Here is a 26,313-nt window from a genome sequence, read left to right as displayed (position 1 = left end):
TTATTTTATCTCCTTGTCACAGAGGCAACTGGCTTTGCAGAACTGTTGAACTGACTGGGATCTGCACCCAAAACTTCGTTTTTGTGTCTTACAGTTACTGTATTCATCATAGTAGAGGCAGGGGTTAGCTGGAAGGAAAAAGCATGTTTACACAGTATTATCTCGAAAATTCACCATTACTGAAGAAAGAGATAATCTCTCCTAAAGACATCAATGGAATTATCCCCTCCCCACCCTCCCCAGTGCCTCTGAAATTTACCAATCTGTTTTCTGTATCTGTGAGTTTGGTTTTTTTAGATTCCACATATAACTGACATCATATGGTGTTTGTCTATGCCCGACTTATTTCACTTAGAATACTACCTTCAAGAACCATCCATGTTGTCATAAATGATAAGATTTCCATTTGTTTTATAGCTGAACAGTGTACATTATATATATATACATATATATATACATATATATATATACATCCATGTTGTCATAAATGATAAGATTTCCATTTGTTTTATAGCTGAACAGTGTACATTATATATATATATATATATATTCTTTCTTTATCCATTCATCGGTCAATGGACCCTTAGGTTGTTTCCATGCCTAAGCTATTGTAAGTATCTTCTTGAGTTAATGTTTTTGTTTTCTTCAGATAGCTATCTAGAAGAAAAATTGCTGGATCATATAACTGCTATATTTTTAATTTTTTGAGTAGCCTCCATACGGCTTCCTATAGTGACTGCACCCATTTACATTCCCATGAACATTGCATAAGGGTTTCCTTTTCACCACACCCTTGCCCCCACTTATGATCTCTTGTCTTTTTGATTTTAGACGTTCTAACAGGTATGCAGTATATCCCTGCATTTCCCTGATGATCAGTGATATTAAGCATCTTTTCATGTACCTGTTGGCTATATGGATATCTTCTTTGGAAAAATATCAGTTTAGTTCCTCTGCCAGTTTTCTAATTGGATTTTTTTTATTCAGCTTTATAAGTTCTTTATGTATTTTGGAGATTAACGCCTTATCAGACATATGATTTGCAAATATTTTCTCTCATTTAATGGGTTGTCTTTTCATTTTGTTGATGGTTTTCCCTTCTGTGCAGCTTTTTAGTTAGATGCAGTCTCACTTGTTTATTTTTGCTTTTGCTATTTTTGATTTCAGTGTCAAATCCAAAAAATCATTGCCAAGACTGATATAAGGAGTTTGCCCCATGTTTTCTTCTAGGAGTTTTATGGTTTCAGGTTTTACGTTCAAGTCTTTAATCCATTTGAGTTGATTTTTGTGTGTGGTGTGATATATGATTCCTGTTTCGTTCTTTTGCATGTGGCTGTCTGTCTAGTTTTCCCAGCACCATTTACTGAAGAGACTGTCTTTTCCCTTTGTATGTATTTGGCATTTGGCTTCTTTGTTATAAATTAATTGACCCTATATGTATTGGTTTATTTCTGGGCTCTCCATTCTTTTTTAAAAATTATATATATAAATATATTATATATATAATATATATATATAATGTTCATTTAGCCATTCTGTTCCATTGATCTATGTGCCTGTTTTTATGCTAATACCATACTGTTTTGATTACTATATATAGCTTTGTATATAGTTTGAAATCAGGAAGCATGATACCACTAGCTTTATTCTTCTTTTTCAAGGTTGCTTTGGCTATCTTTTGTTATTCCATACAAATTTTAGGATTATTTGTTCTAGTTCTATGAAAAATGCCATTGGAATTTTGATAGTAATTGCACTGAATCTGTAGATATCTTTGGGTAGTATGGAAATTCAAAAAAATATTAATTCTTCCAATCCATGAGCATGGAATATATTTCCATTTATTTGTATCTTCAATATTTTTCACCAATATCTTATAATTTTCATTATATAGATCTTTCACTTCCTTGGTGAAATTTATTCTTAGGTATTTCATTCTTTTTTGATGCAATTATAAATAGGATTTTAAAAAATTTCTTTTTCTGATAGTTTGTTGGTAGTATATAAAAATAACTGATTTTTGTATATTGATTTTGTATCCTGCAATTTTACTGAATTCAGTTATTAATTCCAATAGTTTTCTGGTGGAGTCTTTATTTTTTTAATTTTTTTAAAGATTTTATTTATTTATTTGACAGAGAGAGAGAGACAGTGAGAGAGGGAACACAAACAAGGGGAGTAGGAAAGGGAGAAGCAGGCTTCCCGCTGAGCAGGGAGCCCAATGTGGGGCTCAATCCCAGGATCCTGGGATCATGACCTGAGCTGAAGGCAGACATTTAACTGACTGAGCCATCCAGGCACCCTGATCTGATGGAGTCTTTATGGTATTTTATATATATTATCATGTCATCTGCAAGTAGATACTGTTTTACTTCTTCCTTTCTGATTTTAATTACTTGTATTTCTTTCTCTTGTCTAATTACTCTAAGACTTCCAGTACTATGTTGAATTAAAGTGGTAAAGGTAGGCATTCTTTTTTTTTAAATTTTATTATGTTATGTTAATCACCATACATTACATCATTACTTTTTGATGTAGTGTTCCATGATCCATTGTTTGCGTATAACACCCAGTACTCCATTCATTACATGCCCTCTTTAATACCCATCACCAGGCTAACCCATCCCCTCACCCCCCTCCCCTCTAGAACCCTCAGTTTGTTTCTCAGAGTCCATAGTCTCCCATGGTTCATCTGCCCCTCCGATTTCCTCCCCTTCATTTGTAAGACTGTTGAATCACAGACCTGTACCTCTGAAACAAATAATATGTTATATGTTAAAAAAAAAAAAAAAGATAGCAGGAAGGGGAAAAAAGGTAGGCATTCTTGTCTTGTTCATGGTCTTAGAGGAAAAGCTTTTCACTTTTAACCACTGAATATGATGCTTGTTGTGGGCTTCTCATATCTGGCCTTTATAATGTTGAGGTAACATTATACCTGTGAACCCAATTTGACATTTTTTATCATGAAAGAATGTCAGATATTGTCAAATGCTTTTTCTGTATCTATTTGGATGACTATATGATTTTTATTCTTCAAATTGTCTGATTTGTGGACGTTGAGCCATTCCTGCATCCCTAGCATTAATCGCACTTCATTGTGGTGTATGATCTTTTCAATGTATTGTTGCAGTTGGTTTGCTAACTTTCACTGAGATTTTTGCATCTATGTTCATCAGATATAATGGCCTGTAATTTTTTTTTTTATTGCAGTGTCATCTGATATTAGTATCAGGGTAATGCTGGCCTCATAAAATGAGTTTGGAAGTGTTCACTTATCTTCTATTTTTTTGGCAGAGTTTTAGAAGTATTAGTATTAATTCTTTAAATGTTTGGTAGAATTCACCAGTGAAGCTATCTGGTTCTGGGTTTTTCTTAGTTGGGAGAGTTTTGATTATTGATGCAATCTCCTTACTACTACTTAGTCTGTTCAGATTTTCCATTTATTCATGATTCAGTCTTGGTGAGCTGTATGTTTATTTCTTCATAATTTAGTCTTTGTAAGTTGTATGTTTTTTTAAGTTTAGTTTTGTAAGTTGTATGTATAAATAGGATAAATTCCTTCAATAATTTCTTCAAATTAGTTGTCCAATTTGTTGCTATACAATTTTTCATAGCAGACTCTTATGCCCTTTTTTGTTTGTGGGTATCAGGTGTAATGTCTTCTCTTTAATTTCAAATTGTAATTATTTGAATCTTCTATTTTCTTTTCTTTCTTCTTCTTCTTCTTCTTCTTCTTCTTCTTCTTCTTCTTCTTCTTCTTCTTCTTCTTCTTTCTTCTTCTTCTTTCTTCTTTTCTTCTTCTTCTTCTTCTCCTCCTCCTCCTCTTCCTTCTTCTTGTTCTTCTTCTTTTTCTTCTTCTTGTTCTTCTGGTAAGTGTGGCTAAAGTTAAAGATTTTTCTATGTTTGTCTTTTAATGAAAGCTCTTCCTTTCATTGATCTTTTTCATCTTCTTTTCAGTCTTTATTTTATTTATTTTCACTTTGATTTTTGTTATTTTCCTCCTTCTACCAACTTGGAGCTTAGTTTGCTCACTTTGTAGTTGAAGAATAAAGTTAAGTTGTTTTGAGCTCTTTTTTGTTGTTGTTGCTATTATAGGTATTTATTGCTATGAATTTCCCTCTTAGAAGTACTTTTACTGCTATTATAGTATATAAATTATATTAATATATATAATTTCCCCTATTTTATAATATGAATTTTGTTTTTATAAGATTTATTTGAATTACACTAAACTGCTTATATCTGTATATCCAGGTCTTATATTTTAAGCATTGTTTCCATTCCAGTGTGGCCCAATCTATCTTTCTTTAATATTTCTCATCTTCTCGTGCATTTATAGGTGAGCAAAGAGTTTAAGATAAGCATCTTTTATGGCATAGATTTAATCTTCTTGAGTAATACTTTCTCTTTCCTACTCTCATTTTACTTCAATTACATTTTTTATGCATTATAAACATTGCTTTTATATCTTGGATTAAAAAAACCTACCCCATCCACCCAGCATAGGTAATTAGTAGATATTTTATTTTTCTCCAACTACAATTTCTTTTCAGAAATGGTATGCACAAAGTGAGGTTGAAAGTAAGAGAAAAAGGAGAAAAAAAGAGAAAGAATAAATGAGACTTAGAAAAAAGAATATCTCTCTATTTCTCTACTTAGAAAGAGAGGGATTTTGAAAAAGAGAATCTATTTTCCTTACTTTAAGAGTAAACAGAGTGACTTGGTTAGGTGTAGGAAAATAAGTCTTCTGATCTTCCAAGTCTGAAGTTAAAGGGTATTTTTCCTGGGTTAGTTATTTCTCTAAAACTTGTTGAAAATTATCTTATCAACATTACACTCAGGGATTAGGAGCTATGTTTTCAGGAGGCTCTAGGAAAAGGAACTTTTGCTATCTAAGGGAATGACCATGTAATTGGAACCCATTTGGTTAATACTACATTGTAGGTAAGGTTTATTTAAGAAATAAAAGGAAATGCTGTAAGGGGACAGTGTGACCATCAACTAATATCTTTTGATGTGTCAGTAGGAACATGGGAGAATAAGGATTACTCCGTAAGAAATTACATGCCCTAATAAGTGGTCAGACAGGTAAGAGAGTTATGGAGCAGCAAGAAGCCAAGAACACTAATTTCAAGGTTGCAATAAGAGAGCCCAGAAACTTTTTTATAGAGCAGAGAAAAATGTATAGTTATATTAACATCTTATCTGGGTTTTCCCTATTAAGTCATTAAACTTTACGGCAGGGGGGAGGGGCTTGAGTTTAGGCCTAGACATTCTAATATCCGTTCCAATAGATTTAATCAATTATCTTCTTGGTCACTCAGGGAGGGGAAATAAGAAATAATGTTGATTTTTTCTGGGTGATGATTCAGAAAAAAGTTATAGAAAAGTGCAATATTGTCAAATCCTTAATTTGAAGGACACATGGCTCCTGGGTCAATGGTCTACATTAAGCAAAATGAATGCAAAACTTACTGCAAAGTTTATTTTCACAGTCATTTGGACAGTCCCCACATGGACTTCCTGCATTATAAGGTTTATCCCTTTTGGCAGGATCATTTCCCCTTAAGAAAAAGAACAAAGGAAAAGGTGATGTAATAAAATTGATGCTTGGACAATGCATATAAAATTTTACTTACCATTTATAATCAACTTTGAAAACAATTTTTGAAAACCACTTCTAGATAATGATGATAATCTTTTTTTATGTTATGTTAGTCACCATACAGTACATCATTAGTTTTTGATGTAGTGTTCCATGATTCATTATTTGCATATAACACCCAGTGCTCCATGCAATATGTGCCCTCCTTAATACCCATCACCGTGCTATCTTTAAGATAGGTTTAAGATTTCTAGACTTGCAATGATCACAATTTATCAGGCAACTGTGGGGTCCTAAGAACATTTTGAAAGAATTTACCCTATTCAGACAGTTAAGTTCTAACAAGACTGGAACCTATGAACAGTCAAGTCTTAACAAGCAGAAGAGCTTTAGAGGGATTTATAATTTGTTATTTTTCTTTATTTATACCCATAAGGACTTGGTAAGCAGTCATGTAAAAGGATATGTTAAGAATATTTTAAGTGAGTCAAATTGGAGGTGTTCTATTCATCTTGCACAGTATCATGAGAAACTTGATGCATGTTACTCTTGTGTAGAAACACATGGAGCATTATAAAAGATGAAAATTCCTCAGTATGGCTAAATCTAAAGTGGTAGATTTGGGGGAGAGAGAGTAGATGAGAATTTCTAGTTCTAAGCTAATACGAAATTCAGAGAAGACAGTTTTACCTGCAGATATCTAAGAAAACAATGTGGATTATAACTGATTCTTACTTCATATGCTTGAAAAATAAAGTAAATGTTCTGGTTAAAATAGCATTCTAGTTGATATTTTTCCTTTTCATATGTGAATTGTTAGAATTTCATTTTATTTTTTTTTTCCATTTCTTTTTTAAAGTAAGCTTTATGCCCAATGTGGGGCTTGAACTCATGAACCGGAGATCAAGAGTCACCTGGTCTACCAACTGAGCCAGCCAGGTGCCCCAAAATTTCACTTTAAAGAAGAAACTTATTACTTAATTCAGTAAGGGCTTTTGTCAGACTCTTGGCCTAATCTTTGCTGCAGAATATTCTCTATCACAGCTCTATGTGTTTTACTTTTGTGTAATTGTCAGTTCACCAGAAACCACTACCAGCCCCTGAAAGATTTAGTACAATGGATGTGTTATAGATGCAAAGAGATCTTACTGTCTTCAGTACTAATTATATAGATAAAATCATAACAAATATTAACTACTGAAATCAAGTAATGATAAGATCAGAAAATAAGTCATATATAGAGCTCTTATATAAATATATCTATTGAATCTACACTGATATTCGAGGCCTCATTTAAAGTATAAATATTGTAGCCTATTAACAGATAAATAATTTTCACTGGTTCATATTGAACATTTTTTATTTTGCAACACAAAATAATGGGGGATAGCAGTTAAACACCATGCTTGGAGCTCATAGTATGATGGAAAATTTGCATATTCAACTATTTAAGTATGGCTAGCTGAAGGAGACAAATGCAAACCACTCATTAACTTTCCTTAGCAGAGTATATTTAAACAGGCATTTGTAGTGAACTATTAGAGGAGTATATCAAGTTTTGAACAATCTCTAATTTCTCATGATTACCACTGGAGCCACACAGTGTGCTCCTGTGGACTCCTACAATCATCTTTGTCTGAAATTGATCTTGCTTAAAGAGCAATTGCAGTTGGTAGGGCAAAGGAGTCCACCTGCCTTTCACTGAAGCAATCAGATTATCTCTTCTAAGAGTTGTTACTCACACCTTGATAACATGTAAATTTAATTTCTAAAGAAAAGGCATATACCAATAGTTAGACTAACAAGAACACTTCAATTTTTCCATTTGTTTATTCTTGATACTCCACTATATTTCTGCCCTTGCATTCTAAATATACTCTAGATTGTTGAAGTAAATATCGTTGTTTTTTTGCTTATGCTAATCAATAACACAGAGCAAGACTACTGGTAATAGCTTTGAATTTGGACATTCTATTAATGAAATATAAATATAAATTTATTTTTAAAATATGATGTAAATAAAATTGTGTGTGTGTAATGTTTTTAGGTATTGGCTAAATGACATTTTATCCCTAAAGTTCTGCTTAACTGAAATGAAATATTTATTTGAGCTTTCTTTTATATTGTTTGAGAAACTGGATTATGTAAGAGGGATATATTTCTAAAGGCTTTGTGAAACCAAACTGTATAATACATACTCATGACAATAGTGACAAACATAGAGATACTGAGTTGACAATCTTTTGTCACATGATGATATTCCACAGCCAATGAGGTAAGAAGTGGCCCAAACAATCTGTAATGATAAAGAGATTATTTTATTAATAATTTGACTTTTGCTAAATGATTACAATACGAATATTGTTATCCATGGTTGAAAATAAACATGTTTGCTTTTAGGATGCTTTGAGCATGGCTTATTAGGACGTCATAGAAACAGAAAGATTTCCATGTGTCTGGATAGCACACATACATATGCACACTTATTGGCCATCCTTAATCCTGGCTCACTCTATTATCAAATCTATATAGAAAATCAGGTAACATGATGAAGGCTTGTTGGTGATTATATCAAAATCAAACCATGGGAGGAGCTTTACTTAATCATCAGAGCAGAAGCACGGCATAGAGTAGAGTTGGCCTTTGAGACCAAACATCTTGGTTTCAAATTCTATCTCTACCACTTCCTGGTTGTATGGTATTTACCAGTTTACGTTTTGAAATTTTATTTTTTTATTTGTAAAATGGGATAAAATAATACTATCTTCTACCTCATAGGTGTATCGTGGGAATTGGATAATAATTTTTTTAAGTGTTTGGAAGAGGAAATATTAAGTTACTATCTGAGTGTGATGGCCCTAATGGTCTTGGATGTAAATAGTGGGTCTAGACTACCTTTATCTGAAAGAAATATAAGGTTGGAATTGATATCACAAATTTGTCAGATTTTTAGCTCCATGGGTGATCATTCTATTTTTATCCTCTGATTGTTTGATAAGGCAAATTATATGAATAAATAGTCTGATGTTATAACATTCTTGGATTCCTAGAACATATCCTTTTTGTCCAAGGGTGTCAACTTTAAAATCAGAATGCTATTTGCTAGTCTTTTACTTAGAATATCTGCATTGCTACCCATAAATGATTAAGTCTATGATTTTTAAATAGGCAGTCTTGAAAAAGCAGACAGAAGTTGGAAGTCTTATGCTTTCTAATATCAAACCTTACCACAAAGCTACAGTAATTAAAACAGTGGTACTGGCATAACATTAGACATATAAACCTGAGAAATAAAATAGAGTCCAGAAATAAACCTTCACATATATGGTCAAATGATTTTCAACAAGGATGCCAAGATGATTCAGTGGGGACAGGACTGCCTTACCACAAGTAAAGTTGGAAAAACTAGATATCTACATGCAAATAAATGAAATTGGGTCCTACCTTCCACCATATAAAAAATTAACTCAAAATGGATTAAATACCTAAGTGTAAGAGCTAAAACCATAAAAAAACTCTTAGAAGGAAACATAAGGAAAAAACTTCATGATATTGAATTTGGCAGTGATTTCTTGGATATGACACCAAAAGCACAGACAGAAAAGGAAAAAAAAATAGATAAATTGGACTCTATCAAAATTTAAAACCTTTGTGCATCATAGGATACTATCATCAGAGTGAATAGGCAGTCTATGTAATAGGAATTAATGATCTCACTTATATGTGGAATCATATACCTGCTAAAGCATAGATATCCAGAATATATAAAGAACTCTTACAACTCAGCAACAAAAACCCAAATAATCTGATATAACCCAGCAACTCTAACTGGAGATGGAACCTCTACAGAAGTAATTTAGGTTAAATGAAGTTCTAAGGGTGGGACCATGATCTGATGGCGCTCATGTCCTTATAAGAAAAGGCACCAGAGTGCTGACACTCATGCTCTCACTCTCTTTCGCTCTTTCTCTGCAAGCCCGCACAGACAAAAGGAAAGGAAAGTCTGTGCAAGGACATAATGAAAAGAAGGCAGAAAGAGAGCTCTCACAGAAACCAACTATGCTGCAGAAGTTCATAGACTTCCAGCCTCCAAAACTGTGAGAAAATAAGTTTGTTGTTTAGTCCATCCAGCCTGTGGTACTTTGTTATAGAAGTCCAAGCAGACCAATACAGCACAGATGTGAAGAAATCAGAAATTTCATTGCTGCTGGGAATGTTAAATAATGCAGCTGTTGTGGAAGACAGTATGCCAGTTCCTCAAATAATTCAACATACGATTACCATGTGATCCAGAAATTCCATTTCTCAAAAGAATTGAAAGCAGGATATGAACAGATATTTGCACACCAATGTTCATAGCAGCATTATTATCAATATCCAAAAGTAGAAACAACCTAAATACACATCAGTGAATGAATGGATAAAAAACAGGTGATATACACATACAATGGAATATTATTCAGCCTTAAGAAGGAGTAAAATTATGGCACGTGCTACAACATGGATGAACATCAGATGAGGATATAATGCTATGTGAAATAAGGCAGACACAAAAGGACAAAAATTGTATGATTCCAGTTATATGAGGTATCTAGAGTAATCAAATTCATAGATAAAGAAACTAGAATGGTGCTTGCCAGAGGCTGGGGAGGGGGGGAAATGGGAAGTCATTGTTTAATGGGTACAGAGTTTGGGAAGGTGAAAAGTTGTGAAGATGTATGGTAGTGATTGCTTCATAACAATTTGAATGCAGTTAATGCTACTGAACTACATAATTTTAAAATGATTAAAATGGAAAATTTTATAAAATATATTCATATGTGCATATCCAAATAGTTATTATGTGTTATATATATGAAAATAATTATATATGATAAATAAAAATAATATATGTATATATTTTACACATATATACATATATACATATAATTTTACCATAATAAAAATAAACTAGGAAGAAGAGGATTCTCTGTATTATAAGGTACTATTATTTTCTTTTCTTTTTTTTTTTTTAAAGATTTTATTTATTCATTTGAGACACAGAGATACAGAGAGAGAGAGAGCATGAGCGGGGGGTAGACAGTGGGAGAGGGAGAAGCAGGCTCCCTGCTGAGCCAGGAGCCCGACATGGGGCTCGATCCCAGGACCCTGGAATCATGACCTGAGCCGAAGGCAGACGCTTAACCATCTGAGCCACCCAGGCGCCCCAAGGTACTATTATTTTCATTCTTTACACATATTAGAAATGTAATTTATAAGTGACATTGATGTTTTATGATTTTGTTAATTCCCAAAAGTCCAAATGTATAAAAAAGGAGACTAAACAGTTAAGCAGCTTCTCTAAGCTATCTGTTGAGGGAATCACATTTCCTTATGTTTCAAATTATAATAGGAACTCAGTGGGTCAAGTGTAAGTTTGCGAAAAGTGGGTAGAATAATTTTCTCAGTCACCTATTTTCCACACATGCTTATAGTCATTTAAACAATGTGTATATTTGCAAGTACGCAGGTTACCTGAGTGTAATGCTCAAATGTTATGTCATCATCCGTTGATGTCCATTCCCCGTACTTGAAATATTTAGATTCATTGTACCAGATTTTAATTACATTTGACCATGAGATAGGATAAGTTGTCAAATGCATATTTTCTCCACAAAAAGTATCTGAAAGGGAGAAAAAAAGTCTGAGTCATACTTGAAGAAACTTCGAAATATATTACAAGGATATTTTCCTCATTTTCATCTTACAAATATTCCACTGGTCATCCAAGCAATGTCTTATAAAAGAAAACAAACTCAGCTGTATCTCTGCTGGCAATCATCTTTTTCATTGATGAGTGAACTTGTGGTACTTAGGTTTGGTGAGAAGTTGACAGTAGGAGATGATGTACAAGCTTGGAAATCAGATCAACATTTCAGTCTCTGCCACTTCTGAGCTGTTGAGAAGGGTGAAACCAATCCAAGTAGCCAATGGGTTGTAACAGGACCCATGACTGGCAAACAGCCACAGAGGTATTCCTTATGCAAGGACCTTGAAATAAACATTTGCTCATTTAGCCATCCACTTGTGATATGGGTTCTTGGTCAAAAATGAAATTTAGGAGTGATCTACCTTTCTCTGGGGCAGGAAAGACTCACACTGCTAATTCATGGGTCAAAACATTGGGCAAAAATGCCCAATAATCTGTAAATATGGAAGTTTCATTAGTATTTTAAAACTATTTTGTAATAAACAAGCATCTCATAAATGTTAATAATGTCTACTTGTATAGGAAGTACTAATAGATTTTCTGGAAACTAGCTGTGATCCACCTAATATATATGCCATGAGATGGACTTATTTATGAGCACCTAAATTTGTTCTCATGTATAGCTCAGTAGAGTTGAATAGAACTCACCTCTCAACTGTATTAGTATTTCAAAGCCAAAGATATCCCTAGGGTGATATTGTGTGTAGCTAAAATAACTACATAGAGTGGAAAGCTTCTAGCTATCCAGCTCTCCATCCAGTTATCACTGTATTACTCAACTATTCTGTAATATTGAGAACTTTGATTCTTATTTTTTTAATTTTTTATTGTTATGTTAATGATTCTTATTTCTGATGATCAGCAGTTGGAATTTGAAATTTGAATATCCAAATTTAAAAATTAATAATAAGAAAACAGTGTGGTAGGCCACCATCCACTGTCATTTATGGGGCCATATCATAGACTGAATGACTTAACTTACCCTTGTCAGGTTACTTAACAATTCCTAAGGACTTTTGAGTACAGAGGTGAGTCATTCAGATGTATACCTACTTGTAATTCGTCTCTTAATTGAGTTGCTCTCTCTTAATTCACACTGCTTTGACAACATTCTGGCATTTTGTGCAGCTTCTTCACTCCAATCCTACAGTGGAAGAGTAAAATATAAGCACGTGGTCTTATTGGCATTTCCATGATAATATTCTAGTTTATTGTTTCTAAAAATCCAAAGCTAGCAATATCCTCAATTTTATAAGCTAACAATTTAAACAATAATATTAAATATTCTGGTTGGAAAAGGAAGACAAAACTTTTGATTCACTGTGTTAGCCCTTGAATTAACAAAATCAAAATTTGGTAATAATGTTCAGATGTAGCTTCTCTCTCAGAAGTGTGAAAGGTTCAAGTAAATGCTTTCAGTAAAACAGATCAGGGTTAGAAATCCATTCCATTATTTATTAGTAGTTTTATCTCTGACACATTATTTAATCTTTTTGAATATGTTCTTCATCTATGAAATGTGACCCATCATTCATGCCTAATAGTTTGTTCTAAAGTTTTAATGTAGTAATTCATGCAATACAATTGTGACATGACAAATCTTATACTATGTGCTCAATAAATAATGGCTATGTACAGTGTCACACATCTCCATCTAAAATTATAAATAATACTAAAAAATAGTAGCTAATAACCACATGCCAGGGTATGTTACCAGTTCTGTATGTATATTTTCTCATTTTGATTCAGAGCAACCCTACAAGGGAAGTACTATTATTATCCCCATTTGCAAATGGGGAAACTGAGGCACAGAGATGTTGCATAATTTCTCAGGATAACACAACCAATAAATAGCCAAGAAAGAATTAGAATCCAGGTTATTCTGTCTTCAGAATGTGTGCTCTTAACTCTTAATGTGTGTCAATTGTGCTGAGTTGAAGCATTTTGTCAGGTGTATCTCCAAGTAAGTTGAAAGGAGGCAGAAAGTCTATATCACTAATTATGGGATTTGACAAATGTTCTCCCTAACACTCTTTAATCCTTACACTGTGTACATCCACTTAAAAGACTCCCAATATCTGAATGCAACACATCACCAACAAAAGTTGTAGACTTCATTTTTTACTACAGGTTTTGACATAAATCATTCACTTACTCTTTAGAATAAGTTTTGGATGACACCTGACTTAGATTTTCAACATTTTTCTTGGTGGCAAAGAAGTTTAACTGTTATATGTGTATGCTTCCATCTGTGTTAGTTTTACAGAATTGCCCTTCAGGTTGAAGGAATTTACTAAACCTTGAGATGAATTAAGTAAGTCATTAACCTAGGCTCAAAGCAAAAACATGGTTTTACTCAGCATAATACCCTCCAGTTTCATCCACGTCATTGCAAATGGCAAGATTTCATTTCAAAAACTAATTATGTAGTGTATGGTGATTAACATAACATAATAAAAAAATTGTCTACCTTAAAAAAAAACAAAACAAAACATGGTTTTGTAAGGTTTGATTGTTTTATGCAAGAAAAGTTGTATTTTAGTAGTGGATACATCTACCCGAGGTAGTAGAGATGATACAACACATCCCGTTAGGACATAGGATCTCCTGGCAGTGGGAATATCATCATTGTAAAAAAAACCTTAGTAAAAAAACCATGCCTATTATGACCGGGTTACCAAGTGATTAGGACTAGAATTTATCTGGGTAATTTACAGCTCATTGCTTGTTGTGTATGCTGTGATGTACTACCAGGTCACTTTCTGAACTGAAGCACTTATTTCCTCTTAAGCTGAGAGTCATGTCCACTGACAGCTCTACTGTATGTCCTTTCTAAAAATTGTCCTGCATCCAGGAGCATAATCCCCTCCCTGGGGTAATCCATACCCAACATCTGGTCAATGTGGGAACTGTAAATTCCAAGCCACTTCCCTCCTACTCAGGACAGCTTCAAAGGGTTGTCTTAGTTGTACAGCTTCCAGAATTATCTGAGCCCTCTGTTGTGACTACATCATAATCCAACTTTTCCATATGTCCACTGCTGCTTCTCTCTCTACCTCCACAGGTAGGTGTCAATCTGGGGATTGTTCTCCAATAAACATTGTGCGTGCTAATCTCCATCTGAGTATGCTTATCTTGTCGCATAAACTACCTGCAACATTCATTACATACAGTCTGTGGTTCAGACCTCTTTGAGGAAGCTGTCTGGGATATTACCTCTGATTCATATTGGTAAGATGCTCCTTTTTTTTTGTGTGTGATAGATCCATGATTAAAATCACAAGTGAGTATTCATGGTTATTACACCAAAGCTATGAATTCTGGCTTTAATACATGGTTCCATTTAATCGGTTTCTAACCTTATGCATGGAAACTTTTTCAGAAAATCTCTGCCTGACAGCTGTGATTGGCCCTTCAGCCCTGCTGTAACTCTATCAGTTCCTTTCTAGCCACATCCAATGCATTGTTTATGGAACAGCTCAACTCTCATATTCCTTTGAAAATATGATTCAGTCTTACCGGTCACCTAATTTATAGTCTTGTTGATCTCTCGTACCTTTACACTTTAGCACTTGAATGTATTCATTCTTACATTACGTTCTAAAATTCCCTTTGTATTTGCCTTTAACCCACAATAATAAAATCTCTGAATCAGAGGCTGTATTTTCCATTTACTCTAAAATTTCTTTAGAACCTCCTAGCTAAATGTGTTTGCTCTTTTGGAAACCAAGTTAGTTTAGACCCTATTGGAGTCCAGTGAGTTTGGACCCTATTTGTACTAAGGGAGGTATATAGTGAAGAGCAGCTGCCTGGAGCTGTGCCATTTGCATTTGAATCTGCACTTATTCAGTACTTATTACTTTGGATTTTAACTAATTTCTCTGAGGTGCAGATTCATTATCTGTAAAATGGAGAAGACAGTATTATCTGCATCACCGAACTGTTGATTTAAATGAGTTAATGTAATAAAGTTCTAAAAGAGTGCCTGTCAACAGTAAGTACAATCTACATTTCAGGCACAACACTCAATGCAAGAAGGCCTATGACAGCTACTGATTTTTATTGTGTTGTTTAAACAACATTTTCTATTTTAAGCTGACCAAGAGATAAATTTCAAAATAATGTTTTTATTCACTTGCTTCCCACCCTTTGTCATTTGTATGAGGAAGCTGTCCCTTAGAATCATTCTCCAGAGCCAGCGCTATTTCTAATTCTTGCACTCTAGACCAGTCCAAGGTTAAAGGGACCAGGATAAGTTTACACAAAAACCTGAGTGATACTTCTGGGAGATAATACATACACAGCTAATCACCTGGTACATCTGAGACTGCCCCAAATTTGTTTTTTTATAGCACCTAGTGTGCACACACACCAGGTTTATAGTGGAAAGACAATTCTCTTTTTATGGGATGCAAGGGAACTGGGAAATAGGTTTGACAATATTGGCTTATCTGGCAGCACCACCTGACTTAGAATCTGGACATCTCGATTCCCAGATGAGTGCCTAGCCTCTGGGCTGCTGCCCAATGAAGACAGTTATGAATTGCCTCTATAACTTAAAGCTCGCTATGCTGACAACACTGGCTGGCAGCTTCAGCTTCAGCTGGGAGCTTGCAGGGCTCTCCACCCCAGACTTTCCAAATCAGCATCTCAGAGAGTGGGGCCCAGGAATCTGTGTTTTACCAAGTTTTTCAAGCAGTTTGTTCAAGATTGAGAAGCACTGTCCTAGGGTACATTATGAATGAAATTAGACTGTCTGAGTTGGAATTGTGGCTCTGTCATTTAATAACTGATTTTGGGAAAGTTCCTTGCCTCCTCCGTGCTTCCATTTCTTTCTCTTTTTTTTTTTTTTTAAGATTTATTTATTTATTTGAGAGAGAGAGAGAGAGAGAGAGCACAGAGACACAGAGGGAGAGGGAGAAGCAGACTCCGCTGAGCAGGGAGCCTAATTCAGGGCTCTAACCCGGGAACCTGGGATCATGAACTAAGCTGAATGCAGATGCTTAACTGACTGAGCCACCCCAGGTACCCCTATGCCTCCATTTTTCTGCTAAGTCATAGGTTTGTTTGGGAAGACCAAACTTTTAGTATACTGAAAGTGAAGAGGACTTAATAAAAACTCAGTAAACACTATTACTATTATTAACATCGTTGTTGTTGCTGTTTAATTAATCTTACCATCTTCAGCATGTTTCTGGCTGATGGAACTACTCCTCTCCTGAGGGTGTTATGTACAGTAACGATTTCTTCTTGGACAGTTGCCAATTCAGTGAGGAGTGTATTATATGGAACATATGGAACTGGAGCTGGTTTTGCCTGTGATCAGAAAATTATTAATTAGTCTTACTTCTTTGATGTGTAATTCATCATGTATATTACTTGCAGACCTATAGCAATATGAATTTGTAGTTTATATTGAATAGACAATGATCTACAGCATTTTAAAATTAACAATTGCTCAATAGATTAGTTTCCATTTCTCCAGTGCTAGTCTTGTGGGTTTCTGAATGTCATCTGACATTATACAAGTGTATAGCATAATGCCCTGGATATCCTGTGATTGGGTTTTTTCAAATTTATGATTGGTACTTTGGGCCATGTTAAAGTACTTTTTATCAGGCAATATAAACCATAGTGGAAGATATCTTGATATCACACCTTTATTGACTGACTTCTCTTCCTTGGCTCCTATCCCACCCTACTTCCTGCAAGTGTTCTCTTTGCTTCTTAAATAAACCACTTGCACTTGAATGCTGTCTAAAGGATGTGTCTAATCTAAGATATTAATTATTGAATACAAAGCCTCCAGTGTCTTCAACTCAGATTCTACCTTTTCGTCTTATGCTTATGAAAAAACATTAGCATTTGTATACATATATGTAAGTATAACATATAATTAAAATCAGCTACAATCCAGAATTAATGACTATTCTTTTAATTTATCTTGCAACTAAGAAGAAACTAAACAGCTTTAATATTTTAGGTTAGCATTAATTGCTATAAAGAGCGGCTTCTTCTGTGTGTGTATTATCTATCACATGTACTTCATTCCTTTTGTTTAAAAAGTGGCAAAACATATGTAGTATAATTTGAGTAGTATCTCTTTATTCCTCAAGTACCACAGGACTATTAGCAATTTCTGAATGGATAGGATCCAACACCATACCTTGCTCAAATTTAGTAGTTATTTCATTTATTTTATATCAACATAAAATAGGAATGGGGCAAAGGCCTAGATATGGAATCCAGAAGACCCCTCCAGAGACTGTCCCCTGTGGACATCATTTCCTCAAAAGCCCACTCATGTGGTGCTATTTTCCTCCATACTTCAGGTAGCTCTTGTCTAGGCTAGAGGAGAGGTGGGGAGCCACCAGAATTCCTTTATCATAGCCAAATTAATTTTCCTTGCTCCTCTGAACTCTGCTCCAGTAAAACTCAAGACATATTGCTCTACCATCTCATTTCTGAACATTCATTTTCTGATAATGTTTTCCTATCAATTCCTCTCATTCATTTAATTTGGGCCTTCTGGGTTTTGTTTTTTTTTTTTAAGATTTATTTATTTATTTATTTATTTATTTATTTAGGGGAGATAGAGAGAGCACGAGCTGGGGCAGGGAGAGGCAGAGGATGAAGGAGAAGCAGACTCTCTGCTGAACAGGGAGCCCCATGAGGGGCTTGATCCCAGGACCCTGAGATCATGACCTGAGCCTAAAGCAGATGTTTAACTGATTGAGCCATCCAGGTGCCCTGAAACTGGGCCTCCAACAAGCTCTCAAGGGCCTTCTGAAACAAATTCATCCTGTCCACCCCAACTTCTGCAGTCAGCTCAAAGGACTTCAGCATTCACATGGATGGTTCCAAACATCTGATATCTCAGGCCCTTGAATTCTTCCTCTTTTAGACCTCTCCTCCAAGTCTCTTTAGTCTCCACGATGATGGTCACAGTCTATATCTCATAATCACTCCAAATGCCAAATCATCTGGTCAAACTTTTCCCTGCCTGATCAGGATTTCCTGCTCTTCCAGATTGTTAAGGTCAATCACTCTGACTATTTTCAACACAATCTAGTCTTTTAGCTCATTCTTCATTTTCTCTATTTTCCCTCTCTTGTCTTTTCTTTCTTTTCTATTCATGTTCTCTTATTTCAACAACTTTCTTGCTAAAATATTGAATCCTTTCCCCCCATCGTCATTTAGGAACCCCCCCACTTTGGGTGGGACCAAAAATTTCCCTGCCCGCACAGAGTCAGATGAACATTAGCAGAAAAATACTCCACAAAATCCCAGATATTGGTATCATCCAAAATCCTGATGTCTAATCTCAAATAGTGCTTTAATTTGTTCATCAATTCTACTAATTTACCTGGTTAATTCACTTTGTCTTTCTTCATAATGTTATTGCAGAACTTGTGCACTCTACCCCAATCACATTGACCTCTCTCAATAGAATCTGGTATGTCCTACTTTCCTCAGTAAAGAGGCAGCTATTTCAGCTTCTCTTGGTCAGTCTACCTATCTGCCTCTATTTGTTCTCATTCTTTACTCCTTATCTCTTGTGGTACTACTGAACAGATCATACTTTCCTGGTTTTTTTAAACCATTTTATTGAGGTATAATTGACATGTAAAATCTATACATGTTTAATGTATACAATTCAATGAGTTTGGTAAGTATACACTTGTGAAACCATCTCCACCATCAAGACAAACAAACAAAAGAACACAAACATAGCAATCACCTCTCAAAGTTTCCTCCTGCCCCCTTTACTGTTACTATTGTTATTATTTTGTGTATCTTGTAAAAGCATTTAACATAAGATTTACCCTGGATTTACCCTGGATTTAAAACTGGATGTCCACATGCAAAAGAATGAAATTAGACCCTTATATCACACCATACATTAAAATCAACTTGAAATGGATTACAGACTTAAATATGAGACCTAAAATCATAAAACTCTTAGAAGAAAACATAAGTAAAAAGTTCCTTGACATTGGTCTTGGCAAGCACAGACGATAAAAGAAAAAATAAGCAGGTAGGATTGTATCAAACTAAAAAATTTCTGCACAACAAAGGAAATAATCAAAAAGATGAAAAGGCAACTTAATGAATGGAAAAACATTTTAAGCTATATATCTGATAAGCAATTAATATCCAAAATATAGAAGGAACTTGTATAACCTACGAGCAAAAGCAAAACAAAACAAATAAGCTGATTTAAAAATACACAAAGAACCTAAACAGTCATTTTTCCAAAAAAGACATATAAATGACCAACAGGTATATGAAAAGGTGCTTAACCTCATTAATCATCAGGGAAATGAAAATCAAAACCACAATGATATATCACTTCATACCTGTTAGGATGGCTATTATTAAAAACAAGATTTCAAGTGTTGCAAGGATGTAGAGAAAAGGGAACCCTGATATACTGTTGGTGGGAATGTAAAATGGTAAATCCATAATGGAAAATAGTATGAGGGTTCCTCAAAAAATTAAAAACAGGTCATTCTTTCAAAAGCTATTTCTCCCATTCTGTTATTTATTCCATTATTCCATTCTCTTCCACATTTCCCCAAATCTCACATTACTCATTATCTTTCCATTGTATCTTCAACCAATTCTTTTGTCCTTCCCACTGATATTTATTCATAATCATGTTGCTTGTAACTTAAAATAAACAAACAAAACTTTTCATTTATTTCAGTTCCCCATTCAATCATTGTGCTTTATACTTTCCTTTCCTATCAAAATTCCTAAAAATGTTGCCAGTACTGGATGTCTATAATTTCCCACCCTTTAAGCAATAGAGTCTTCATTCACCTTTCCCCCATTTATTCCACTAAAACAAGGGTTCTATACCAGGAATGATATACCCCTTCCTTAAGTCCCCCCTTCTTTCCCCAGGCATTAAACAATGTCTAGAAAAATTTCTGGTTGTCATGAATGAGTTGGAGGGCATGCTCTGCCATCTTGTTGATAGAGGCCAGTGATTTTTGTTAATCATCCTAAAAAGGCTCAGGACAGACCCTCTTGACAAAGAATTATTCCATAACAAAATGTAAGTAATTCTGAAGTTGAGATACTTTACTTTGAAACAACTCCTATTAAGGTCACTAACAAGCTTAATTTGTAAATTCAATATTTTTTTAGTGTCTTCATTCTACTTGATCTATTGGCTGCCAACTCCCCTGACTAAACTCTCAGTGTAGAAATAGTCTTTCCGTGTAAGGGACAACACATTCTCTTCATTTTTCTCTGAACTCTCAGACTTCTCTTTCTTCACCTGGACTGACTATGGCTATAGCCTGGCCTCCTACTGACCTCCCAGCCTTCAAAACACCCTTTCACCTCTATTTCTCCCCTCCCACTCCCCATCCAGTCTTTTACAATCCATTCTCCAGTCATCCACCAGAGTAAACATTTCAAAACACTGACACAATGGAGTCCCTTTCCTGTTAAAAGTCTTTCAACAATTTCTTAGAAATAAAAACTATATTTTTTACAAGGCCTGTGAAGACCCTGCTGACCTCTCACCCTCTATTTAAGATATGCTCCCTTACTTTTCTCTTCTTTGGTCTCAATGATTTTCTTTTAATCATTGCAATGAGCCTGTTTTTATTCTGCCTTAGAATATTTGCCCAAGCCTGTCTCTTCATTAGTATACTCTGTCAGCTTGTTCTACCAAGTGATTCCAGTTTATCCTTCAGATCTCAGATCTATCATGTCCTCCTTACCAGAGAAGTCTCTAATTACCTCAGACAAGATCAAATCCTGTTATTACCTGATCGCAACTCCCTGTACTTTTCCTTCAAAGATCTTTTTGTGTAACATCTACTAGATTCTCATGGAAAATTCTATATGTCAGTAAAAAGTGATTTCTGTCCAATTAGATGCCTAGTAGCTCAGTAAACTGTAACACTGAAGGGGAGATTAAAATAAGATTCAAGCCTAGTCATTAGTCCATTTGCTTTCTACCTGGAATCTAAAAAGAGAATATATCATACTGTTTATTTTTATTGGACAAATAGTAACAGTTTATTATTTCCTTTAACTAGGATTCATGTTTAAATTTTATGCAATGAATTTGTGTTTGGAGCTTAGTAATTCCTGCTCTACATTCTCAGCTTTTTGAATTATCCTGAGGAGCTATAATGAAATTGGCATAAGCCCAGGGAGCCAAACTGGTTAGGTTTACTTCCAGGGTCTGCCACTTCCCAGTTATCTGACATTGGCCACATGACTTCACCTCCCTATGCTTTGGTTCTTTTCTCTGCAATGTGAAATTAAGAATAGTACTCGCCTACTAGAGCCTATGGTGAGACCAAGGTGAGTAACTGGCATTGAGTCCTCACAACAGTGTCTGTAACAAAATGAGTTCTACAGGGGTAGCTCTTATCTTTTTCCGGAAAGTAATTATGAAACATACAATCCTCACATACTCTTATAATCAAAATAGGCAGGAAACCAACAGCAGCGGCCAAATACAAGAAGTATTTCATTGTCATCCCTGAAAAGAAAACATAAATTTAGATTATTATCAACTCCTGGGATTATTATAACCCTGTTTTATTATAACCCTGTTTTCAAACCTCTTTTGCATATATATTTACATTTTCTGCAAAAAGAGACCTGCAGGATCAAAACAAAGTTGAATATGTTAGTCAGTGGAACCAACAAAGGAAGACAGAACTGTAATTGGAAGAAAGATAGATTTCATGTCTTAATCACCAGAACCTTTGAATATGTTACATTACATGACAAAAGAGAATTAAGGTAGCAGATGGAATTCAAATTGCTAATCAGCTGGCTTCAAAGTAGGGAGATTGGGGCACCTGGGTGGCTCAGTTGGTTAAGTGTCTGACTCTTGATTTCGGCTTAGGTCATGATCTCAGGGTCCTGAGATAGAGCACTACTTTGGGCTCCATGCTCAGTGGGGAGTCTGCTTAAGATTCTCTCTCTCCCTCCCCTGACTCCCATGCACACGCACACACACACACTCTCTCTCTAAAATAAATACATCTTTAAAAAAGTAAAAAAATAAAGGGAGATTATCCTGGATCATCCATGCAAGTTCATAAGGGTACTTAAATGTGGAAAAGGGAACCAATGTCAGTGAAGGATCATGAGCAAAACTGGACCTATCATTGCTGACTTTGAAGACAGAGAAGGGAACATGAGCCAAAGAATGTGGGCAATCTCTGGAAGTAGGAAAAAGCAAGGAAATGGATTCTCCTCTGGTGCCTCCTTGTTGAATCTTGATTTTAGCCCACTCAGTGAGATCCATTTGGACTTTTGACCTCCAGAACTATAAGACAATAAATTTGTGTTGTTTTAAGACACTAAGTTTATAGCAATTTGTTACAGTAGCAACAGAAAACTTATATAAAAACACAAGATTATATCTGAGTTCTCTATTGCCTATAGAGAAGACATGTGATCATAGCCCTAGTAATTTATATACATGACTTAGAGATATTCTGTATATATGATCACTCTGCTAAGAATGGTTGTCATTGTGAGTCAGGCAAATCAGAGCTAATATACCCTCTCCTTTATTTCTGTTTGATAAGGTTGCTGACTCTAGGGTATTCAATTTATTAAGTATAGGTTATTAAATTTGGTTAGCACCTTCTTTTAACAATCTGCCATGCTTATTTCTGAATTCATCCCGGCTGAGTGGAAAGCATTAAAAGCCAACAGTTTAGTTCTTATTTTAAAGAAAAATTTCAAAGAACTGGTTAAATGACTAGTGCTGAATAATACACGTAATGTGATTTGCCGTTGCTCTCAAGCTTCTCCTGCCCACTGCCAAAGAGGGCAATTCTGTAAATCAATTCTTTCAGGAAACATGAACATGCAAACAATCTCTTCTTTATCACTTTTTTTTTTCAACTCTTTCTTTCCCTTCCTTTCTTTCTCCTTCCAAAATGTCACATACCCCCAAACCTTCAGATTTATAGTACTATAGCAACATAGATGATGAAATATGAATTCCATTCTTTTCCTTAATCCTCAAAAAATCCAGTAAAACAGATATTTTCCATCTGAGTTAACTGAAGAAAAAAATAAAATAAAAAAGAGCTTCTGCAATATAGTAGATTGATATATATATTTATCATACACACATTAATATTTATACCCATTCACACTGAAGTGTTGTTATTCAAGTTCCTCCCCATTATGAAGCTGTCTATAACCTCTGTTGTTGCACTTTCTGACCGGAAATATGGGGTGATGGTGTGTATGTTCATTGCCTTAATGGTTACAATGCTTTCCTGAGTATACACTAACATGTACCTTAATTATACCTCAAAAAATCTGTTATAAAAGGTTTAAGAAATAGAAAGAGTTACCTATTTCACATGAATCAAACAACTGGCACTAAAAATTTAGATTTTGTCTTTCAAGTATTTTTTTTCCTTATATCCAAATTTAGTACTTAAATTTACACCTAAACAAATAATTTATATAAAATATTTTATCCTATTTTTCCCAGAATTTCTTTTTTTTTTTTTTAAGGACAACTTTTATTGCTACCAGAGGCTTTTATCAGTACATGGTTCTGACTGCAATACCTTCTTCAGACTGCACAGGGAGCTCAGGAGCCATCAGTCATTAAGAGAAATACAGGTAGGGTAAATAACTTTCATCAAGAAAATACTAATAGCTTCACATAAATCTAGGGTACTGAATTCAGTTATTACACGTTACAGACCCCAATCATAGAGCTGCCCCAACATCTAGACAGTCTCTCCTACTGATTATAAATGAGTGAAAACTGATCAGTTACCAAAAACAAAACAAAAAAAACCAAAACCTTAGTTGTTACATGTTTCTTTGGTGAGCACCTGGATATACCTAACACAAATTCTTTTATACAAAAGTCAAAAATGCTTTCAACAAATCTCAGAGTGTCCTAATTACATGCCACTTTTAAGTTCCAATTTAAGATAAACAAAAATGAAAACAATAATTTTGTTTCCAACCTCCAAGAATTGAAATGAGACAAACACAAAATCAATGTGGTAATGCCAGTCCTTTTTCTATTACCACCTCTCATTCATATGGGGCAATTCTGAAGTACCCTTTTTGGATTAATCTGAATCCTGGATTAAACATGGCTGTCACACTGAAATAATTTATTCACTAAATTGCTAAAAAATGATTTTGAGGGTTTCCTAATCAGTGGAAGTCAGGCTATAGATCCACATGCATAAAGTTCATTAAGTATTCAATAAAGAAGCAAGCAAAAACAAGGAAAATTAAATCAGGATGCTGGAGTCAGAGTGTGTGCCAGCTATGAATTTTGGAACTTTAAAAAAAACACTGAATATGAATCTTTGAGATGGGTCAATCTCGATTGCATTTTAGCAGAGAAAAGGGTGGAACTGACAAACACTACAAAATTTTTTTTTACTTTAAAAAAAATTTGGATCTTTTGAATTTCACACTTTTTTTGGTCTTTAAATGCTTAAATAATGTTGATTATAATTTGCCACACAAGTAAACGGGCTTTTTTTCTGGCTCACTTCAAATTGGCCTGCTAAGGTATTCACCTGTATATAGCCTTTCCTGGTTTTCCCATGTTCCCATTCCCAGAGTAGTCTACCTTAGTTTGCACTTGAAGGTAACACTGGAAGCTACATGACAGAAACTGGCTGCAAAGGTGGACAAGGGGAAGCATGCCCTCTTGCCTTGATAAATCAGTGCCACATACAGAACCCACATTTTCCGAAGCATTATCTTCATTACAGAGCCATTTGAGTCCATCATAGAAGTCATCCACTTCCATCTCCTCCACTTCGCGATTAGCAGAGGTATGCTTGCACCCACGGGCAGCTGGCGGCTGATGGCAGAAGGCTGCCGCACCTCTGACCGGCACTTCCGGTTTGCTGTTGTCCTTGGAGAAATCTAAATCTGGGCCTGCAACAGAGGAGGGATGTAATCTGAACACTCCTTTGTCACAGGTCACCAGGGTGTGCTTGAGGGGACGGTAGACATAAACGGAATTTAGAGGCAGGGAAGACCGCAGAGAAGAAAGGTGATGCACCACAAGCTCCTGACAGTGGATCAGCGGGGAGCTCTCCATCTGTGCTTTCTGAAGCAGTTCAGTTGTAAGAGGAAGCCACTCAGGAATAAGTTTCTCCATTTCCAAACTAACCATGGCCAGAGCAAGCATGGATCCTGTGAATTGGAGAAGTTGGTTGCAGGCCATCCAGTGAAGGAGTTGCTTGGTAAGGCCTGCCAAATGTTGAGAGGGGCTCAGTTTGGGCAAACTGAAAAGTATCTGAGGCCTAGTTGACACTGCAATGGCATGGAAAATGTGAAGAAAATCCAATGGTGTAGCTGTGTGGAGATCCCAATTCAACTTATCCAGAATAATCATCTCCATCCTCAGAATTTCAGGTGAAGAACATCCACAGAAACTGTCTCTTGCCAAGCCATCAGTACTGGAATTCTCTCATCCTCCTCAACAGTCTTGGCAGCTAGGAAAAAACAGCTGATTGCAATACAACTCAAGTATTTTGGATGGGCCTTTACAGTAGCTAAAAACCTGCCCAAAAGACTGCTAGCCAGAGCAAATGTTTCTGGGTAAAGGCTGAATTGGTACTTGAGTTTGGCCAGCCACTGAATCACTTCATCTCTCTGGGATGGAGAAACATTCTGATTTGTAGACATTTAATTTCAATTATTATAGTGTACTTCATCATTATTATTACTTATGCATATTTTAACACAAACACCAAGCCATTTTTAGGATTTTTTTCATGAATAACTATAGGATTTGTGCTTCAAAATTGAAATCAATTGAAATCTTTAGACTTTTTCTTAAGATGACATAAATGTAATTTTATTTCTAAGTGTACCTGATATATAATAGTGTTTAATAAATATTTAATAAATGAATTAGTTTTTGTACAGTTGAAATAATTGGTTAATTCAGACACACACA

General features: G+C 35.1%; 1 protein-coding gene and 1 pseudogene across 1 annotated transcript; both read right to left on the bottom strand.

Annotated features, from left to right (window-relative positions):
• On the bottom strand, window positions 1-21,865 carry CRISP1 (cysteine rich secretory protein 1). Its single transcript, XM_036093574.2, has 7 exons — window positions 21,800-21,865; window positions 16,533-16,670; window positions 12,408-12,498; window positions 11,120-11,268; window positions 7,804-7,901; window positions 5,476-5,564; window positions 1-128 (listed from the first exon to the last, which is right to left on the bottom strand). Exons 1-7 carry the CDS (start codon window positions 21,863-21,865, stop codon window positions 1-3), a joined length of 759 nt encoding a protein of 252 aa, XP_035949467.2.
• A 3,135-nt stretch (window positions 21,866-25,000) lies between these two features.
• Window positions 25,001-26,039, bottom strand: LOC118536629 (cyclin-I pseudogene; annotated as a pseudogene).
• Window positions 26,040-26,313: the final 274 nt, after the last annotated feature.

The sequence above is a fragment of the Halichoerus grypus genome, chromosome 9 (assembly GCF_964656455.1).
Source record: "Halichoerus grypus chromosome 9, mHalGry1.hap1.1, whole genome shotgun sequence".
Taxonomy (NCBI): domain Eukaryota; kingdom Metazoa; phylum Chordata; class Mammalia; order Carnivora; family Phocidae; genus Halichoerus; species Halichoerus grypus.
The sequence above is the reverse complement of the archived record's forward strand: the minus strand, read 5'-3'. Positions and strand labels throughout refer to the sequence as shown.